The following is a 7,500-nucleotide window of genomic DNA, read 5'->3' as shown; positions in this document are numbered from 1 at the left end:
ACAGATCGACATTCACCACATATTCATAAACAAATAAGTCAAACAGTACATGGAAAAATCATTTAGAGTCATTTAAGACATGAACACACACACACACACACACACACACACACACACACACACACACACACACACACACACACACACACACACACACACACCCCATCATCCCTCCCCCCTCATGCGTGCCTCTGGATTTCCCCATAGACACTTCCCATCTCCTCCCTTCCCTAGTTTCCCACAGGACTCAATATTCCCCTCACTATTTCCTTTCAGTATTTCCAGTGTTCTTATTATTTCCCTCATTATTTCCACTGTTCTTATCATTTCCCTCAGTATTTTCTATTTTTGCTATAATTTTCCATCAGTATTTCCGTCTTTTTCCTTTCATTTTTCCCTATTTCCCTTTATTTTCCAGTGTTTGTGCTATTTTTTCGGCCTTTCCTATTTCCTGACGTATTTATCATCATTTCTGCTGTGTTTCCTATCTGTATTTCCCTATTTCTCCCTTTATTTCCTCTATTTCCATTGTTTTCTTCAATTATTTCCAATTTCTTAAGATATTTGTGTATTATTTCCACAGTATTTCCATTATTTCTTTCCTCTACACCTCCGACACACCCCAAAACTAAATAAAACAGTCTTAATCACCTTAAAACACCAATAAGACACTCTAACATCCAAATCACACCAAAGACACACCAAAAACTTACCAAAACACACCCAGATCACACCAAAACACACCAAAAACACCCAGATCACACAAAACACACCTAAAACATACCAAAACACACCCAAAACACACCGAAACACACCAAAAAAACACCAAAACACGCCCAGCTTACCAAAACACACTAAAAACACCAAAACACATCCAAAACACACCAAATACTCCAAATCACACCAAAAGCGCACCAAAACACGCCAAAACACACCAAAACACCAAATGCTCAAAATCACACTTAAACACACCAAAACACACCGAAACACACCAAAACACACCCAAAACACACCAACACACATTAAAACATATCCAACACACCAAACCACACTCAAAACACAACAAAACTCTCTGAAAAACACCAAAACACACCCAAACACACCAAAACACACCCAAAACACACCAAAACACACTAAAACACACCAACAACACCACAAAAACACCCCAGAGAGAGAGAGAGAGAGAGTGGGAGAGCTCTAGTTACAGTGGTGGTGGTGGTGGTGGTGGTGGTGGTGGTGATGGTGTTCACCTTTAAGAACCGCAGGTGTTGCTGAATGGAAAGGTGTTGACGCCCAGATGTGCACAGGTGAGGTGTCGAGAAAGGGGGAAGGGGAAGGGAGAGGGGAAGGAGAAGGGGAGGGGGGAAGGGGAAGAAGAAGGGGGAAGAAGGGGAAGGGGAAGAGAGGAAGGGAAAAATGGGAGAGGATTTAAGTGATAGGAAAGGGAGAGAGAGAGAGAGAGAGAGAGAGAGAGAGAGAGAGAGAGAGAGAGAGAGAGGAAGAAGAGGAGAAGAGGAAGAGGGGAAGAGAAGAAGAGGGGAAGGGAAAAATAAGAGAGGATTTAAATGATAGGAAAAGAAGAAAGAGGGGAAGAGGAAGAGAAGAAGAAGGGAAGGGAAGGAAGGTGGAGTATTTAAATGGTACGTAATATTAGCAAAGGAGGAAGAGGGGAAGGAGAATGGGAGTGAATGGAAGAGGTGGAAAAGTGAAGTACAAAGGGAAAGATGAAGGGAAAGGGGGAAGGAAAGGAGAAGAGGAAGAGGAAGAGGACGAGGAGGAGGAAGAGGAGGAGGAGGAGGAGGAGGAGGAGGAGGAGGAGGAGGAGGAGGAGGAGGAAGGGGAAGAATAAGAAGAGTAAGGGGAAGAGGAGAAGAGTGTAGATAAGTAACTGGAGGGAAAGAGAGAATTATTTGAAAAAAAAACAAAGAGAGGGAAGGAAGACGAGGAGGAGGAGGAGGAAGAAGAAGGAGAGGAGGAGGAGGAGGAGGAGGAGGAGGAGGAGGAGGAGGAGGAGAGAAGATTAGTAACTGTTAGGAAAAAAAGGAAAACAAAAGTACATAGATTTGTTTCGTTTCCACAATTAATAGAATGAAAGGAATGAGCAAAAACAGAAGAAGAAGAAGAAGAAGAAGAAGAAGAAAAGGTAAACCAAAACAAACAGATACTAATAGAAAACGGATAAACAGAGGAAGTGAAACATTGTACCAGTGACTGAGGTGGAGTGAAGCAAATAAATAAACAAAATAAAATGATAAAAAAAAAAATAAGATTGTACTAACGGAGCTGAAATATTGATGCGTTTAAAGAGAGAGAGAGAGAGAGAGAGAGAGAGAGAGAGAGAGAGAGAGAGAGAGAGAGGGAGGGACGGAGAGTACAGGGAACAAGTGTGATAGGAGAGAGAGAGAGAGAGAGAGAGAGAGAGAGAGAGAGAGAGAGAGAAGGGAGTATGTGTGTGTGGTGGGAAAACAGATGTTGAGAGGAATGGGGACAGGAGAGAGAGAGAGAGAGAGAGAGAGAGAGAGAGAGAGAGCAGTTTGCGTGGTTAAAGGGAGAAGAATCGCCACTCTCTCTCCTCTCTCTCTCTCTCTCTCTCTCTCTCTCTCTCTCTCTCTCTCTCTCTCTCTCTTCTCTTCTTTCCTCTCTTTTCTTTTCCCTTTCTTTTCTCCTTTCCTCCTTTTTTCTTCTTCTCTTTTCTCTTCCCTCCTCCTCCTCCTCCTCCTCCTCCTCTTCCTCCTCTTCCAATCCATCTCTCCCTTCATCTCCTCCCTCTTTCAAGTTTCCCAGTAAAGGCGCCAACTTAAGGATTCGAAATTTATAAAGGGAAACCAAAGAGAGTTGGATCGTATTTATAAAGAGTTGGATCGTGTTGAGATAGTCTTAGATCCTCTTTAGCGAAGCTCTCTTCTAATTTGTGGGATGGAAAATATAAATGAAAGAATTCCCGCCTTGATTGGAATTTTGAGAGAGAGAGAGAGAGAGAGAGAGAGAGAGAGAGAGAGAGAGAGAGAGAGAGAGAGAGAGAGAGATGTGTGATGATTATTAGTGTAATTTGAGTTGAATTTATTTGCAGTGTTGTAATTATTATCGTTCTATATCTCCAAATATTAGAATTACGGAATGCCACCTGATTTTGATTGCGTCTAAATAATTGTAGGTGTGGGAATGTGTGTGTGTGTGTGTGTGTGTGTGTGTGTGTGTGTAATGAGAGCACAGCTGTTTTTCACGTCATTTTACACTCACACACACACACACACACACACACACACACACACACACACACACACACACACACACACACACACACACACACACTTGCTATGTTTGTGTTTACTGTAATGTTTTGATCTCTCTCTCTCTCTCTCTCTCTCTCTCATTATATACTTGATTTTTACTTCCATTTTCTTTTTATCCTCTTATTTTCCTTCCTTTCCTCCTTTCTCCTCTCTTTACCTCTCCTCCTCCTCCTCCTCCCTCCTCCCTCCTCCCTTCTTCCTCCTCACTTTACCTCCAAATCTTTACCTCCATCCCAAAATCTCCTTACTTACCTCTCTTTCTTCCCTTAGACCTCTTTGCCTCATCTCTCTCTCTCTCTCTCTCTCTCTCTCTCTCTCTCTCTCTCTCTCTCTCTCTCTCTCTCTCTCTCTGGGTTTCTCTTCCTTCCTCATTTCATTTCTCTTTATCTTTCTCATCTCTTTCAATCTCCCTCTTTCTCTTTCTTTTCTCTCTCTCTCTCTCTCTCTCTCTCTCTCTCTCTCTCTCTCTCTCTCTCTCTCTCTCTCTCTCTCTCTCTCTCTCTCTCTCTCTCTCTCTCTCTCTCTCTCTCTCTCTCTTCCTATCTCTCAATTCAAACTAATCATTTACTCTTTTTTACCTCTCTTCTCTTTATCTCCTCCTCCTCCTTCTCCTCCTCCTCTTCCTTTCACCTTTCTTCTGTCTCCCTCCTTCTCTCTCTTCCTTCTTCATTCTACCTGTCCTCCATCTCTCCTTGCGTATCTTTCTCTTCCCGCTCTTCCTTCACACCTCTCTTTCTCTTTCTCTTCCACTGGTCTTCCTTCTCTCCCCCCTTCACTTCAAACCTACTTTCTTTATGATTCTTTACTTCTCTCTCTCTCTCTCTCTCTCTCTCTCGAGGCAGATTGACAAGATTTTCGCATTATTAACTTTAGAAACGCTATTGCAAATCCCGCTAGTTATCTCTGTGGCGTGGGAAAATCGTCGTAATGAGAGAATATATGGTCAAAAGGTGTTTTTATGGTTCTAGAGGCAGATTGACAAGATTCCTGCATTAATAACAGGCGAAACACTCTTGAAAACCCCGCTAGTCATCTCTGTGGCCTTGGAAAATAGTCTTAATGAGAGAAGAGAGAGTTTTTTAAGGTATTTTTATGGTTCTGGGGGCAGATTGATAAGATTCCTGCATTAATAACAGGCGAAACACTCTTGAAAACGCCGCTAGTCATCTCTGTGGCCTTGGAAAATAGTCTTGGTGAGAGAACAAAGCGTTTTTTATTTTTATTTTTAATGTAAGAGGGGAAACTGGCCAAGGGCAACAAAACTAGTGATAAAAAAAAAAGACCCACTGAGGTGCCAGTTCTTAAACAAGTGAAAAAGAAACTGGGCTCCTTGACTGGTAGAAGAGTCATCAATTTATTTTTTTTTTTAATTCTAAATCGTAAATGAATGATGTATGTGTAGCTGGGTGCATGTAGTTGTGTGTGATTGAAGACAATTATATTTATAGGGCAGGACAGAAATCATGAGTGAATAAAGTAGATGTAGCTGGATGCATGTAGTTTTGTGTGAAGGAAGAGGCTTGTGTTAAAGGACTAGACAAGCTTTTTTTCCCCCTCTATTCCAGGTCATGAGTAAAAAATGTATGTGTAGCTGGATGCATGTAGGTTCGTGTGAAGGAAGACAGTTATATTTAAAGGACAAGACATACATTTTTCCCCTATTCCAGATCATGTGTAAAACGAAGTATATATAATTGGATGCATGTAAGTTCGTGTGAAGGAAGACAGATATGCTTAAAGAACAGAACAGACCTTTAATCTTCCCTATTCTAAATCCTGAACGAGGAATGAACGTGTATGTATGAGTGAACAACAAATATATAACTAGATGCATATAATTTTGTGTGAGAAGGAAGACACTTATGTGAAGAGGGCAGAACACACCTTGTATCCGCGCACAGTAACCTCAGCGTGCACACCTCTCGCCCCGTTACAGGTGATTCTGATAGCGGTGGTGGCTGGCTTCCTGTCCATCGCCACGCTCATCGGGAACCTGATGGTGATGATAAGCTTCAAGATCGACAAACAACTGCAGACAATTAGCAACTACTTCCTCTTCTCCCTCGCTGTGGCCGACATCACTATAGGGTAAGTGTCTGAAGGAGGAGGAGGAGGCGGCTGAGGAGGAGGAGTTGTAGAAAAATTAGTGTATATGGAGGACGAGGAAGAGGAGAAGGAGCAGTATATATGGAAGAGAAGGAGGAAGAAGAGTGTGTTTAGGATGAAGAGGAGGAGAAAAATAAATGCAGATAGAGCAGGAGGAGGAGGAGGAGGAAGAGGAGGAGGATTAGGAGGAGAAGGAGGAGGAGAAAAATAAGTCTCTATGGAGCAGGATCAGGAGGAAAACGAGGAGGAGGAGGAGGAGGAGGAAGAGGAGAAGTGTTTAGTTGAAGGAGGAGGAGGAGGAGAAAAAAGAGTGTGTGTGGAGGAGCAGGAGGAGGAGAAATAGGAGTTGAAGGAGAAAAACACTAAAAACAGACACAAAAAGGAGGAAAGAGATTTATCCTTTGAAAAGCAAGGAGAAGAAGAAGAATAGAAGAGAATAAAGAAGAGAAGGAGGAGGAGGAGGACGTAGGTGAAGAGCAAAAGTAGGAATAGGAGAAGGAGGAGGAAGAGGAGGAGTAGGAGAAGGAGGAAGATGAAGCAAATGGAAGTGATTGAAAAGGAGGAGAAACGATTGACATGACAAGAGTGAAGAGAAAGAGAATAGAAGAGAATAAAGAAGATGAGGAGGAGGAGGAGGAGGAGGAGGAGGAGGAGGAGGAAAAGAATCGTATAACATTAGAAGAAAAAGGAGAATGAGGAAGAGAATAAAGGAGAGGAAGAGGAGGAGGAGGAGAGGAGAAAAGAATGAAAAGGAGGAGGAGGAGAAAGGAAACACAGTAAAATGAAAGGAAGGAAGGGAATGGATGAGATAAAAAGATAAGAGGTGTGAGATCAGAAGAAAGAGGAGGAGGAGGAGGAGGAGGAGGAACAGAATAGAAGAGAATTAAAAGAAAGAGGAGGAGGATTGAGACAGAATGAGAGAGAGAGAGAGAGAGAGAGAGAGAGAGAGAGAGAGAGAGAGAGAGAGAGAGAGAGAGAGAGAGAGAGAGAGAGAGAGAAACAACAGAAAACGCAAACCTACCAATTTGGGAAAAAGAAAGAGAAACAAAAGCAACGAAAAAGAAAGAAAGAAAGAGAGAGAAAAGAGAGAAACAGAAAAATCAAAACAACTCTACAAATTAAGACAACAGAGAGAGAGAGAGAGAGAGAGAGAGAGAGAGAGAGAGAGAGAGAGAGAGAGAGAGAGAGACTGAAAAATATCATCGTGAGCCTTTGTATTGTATTGACTCAAGTTTCTACTATTGCCATACCATTCACTCCCTACCATACCCTTCCATCTACCTCCCATTACCATCTCCCCCTTCATTCCCTACCACGCATTACCATACATCCCTTTAAACAACCATACTTCTACCATTTCTACTGATAACGAGCAAATTTCATCCCCCCATTAATATTTCTCCCATTTATCCACCATTATCATTTACTTGTCACCTTCACTTCCCTTCTCACCATTTTTAACTCCTTCATTACTGGGATGCATTTTTATCATGAGTTTTGGGTGTGATTAGACCATTTTATTGACATTAGGAAGGGTCTATGGAGGTCACAATATTAATGGGGCAAAGTCTTCACTATTTTAATCCCCACATGAGTTTCTGAAGCTGCATAAAATCACCAAATAATCACCAGAATGAATATGGAAACACGTCATGCTACTGAAGGGGTTAATGGGCCAAGTCTTCACTATTTTAATCCCCACATGAGTTTCTGAAGCTGCATAAAATCACCAAATAGTCACCAGAATGAATATGGAAACACGTCTTGCTACTGAAGGGGTTAATCTTTCATCTACCATCACTACTCCTTCTCACCCCGTGCTGCGTCTCCTTCAGGCTGGTGTCGATGCCTCTGTTCACCCTGTACACGCTAATGGGGTACTGGCCGCTGGGTCCCATAATCTGTGACACCTGGCTGGCTCTCGACTACCTTGCTTCAAACGCCTCGGTTCTCAATCTTCTCATCATTTCCTTCGACCGATACTTCAGGTGAGCCTCTGTTAGGGTATTGGAGGGCTGGAGATGGACAGGTAAGGTTAGAGAGCTTGTGTGGAGGTATTGGAGTGCTGGAAATGGATAAGTAATTCACCTCGGTCGCCTAC

The 7,500-nt window shown here is 42.5% G+C and overlaps 1 protein-coding gene across 2 annotated transcripts in view; it reads left to right on the top strand.

Annotated features, from left to right (window-relative positions):
• The window catches only part of LOC123508776 (muscarinic acetylcholine receptor M5-like), a 184,553-nt gene that overhangs the window by 125,166 nt on the left and 51,887 nt on the right, over positions 1-7,500 (top strand). For both annotated transcript variants that reach the window (XM_045262676.1, XM_045262675.1), the window contains exons 7-8: positions 5,230-5,381; positions 7,235-7,387. In XM_045262676.1, coding sequence (XP_045118611.1) covers positions 5,230-5,381; positions 7,235-7,387 — 305 coding nt within the window. The remainder of the gene's footprint in view (positions 1-5,229; positions 5,382-7,234; positions 7,388-7,500) is intronic.

Source organism: Portunus trituberculatus, chromosome 25, assembly GCF_017591435.1.
Source record: "Portunus trituberculatus isolate SZX2019 chromosome 25, ASM1759143v1, whole genome shotgun sequence".
Classification (NCBI taxonomy): Eukaryota; Metazoa; Arthropoda; class Malacostraca; order Decapoda; family Portunidae; genus Portunus; species Portunus trituberculatus.
This window is presented reverse-complemented; position numbering and strand designations above follow the sequence as displayed.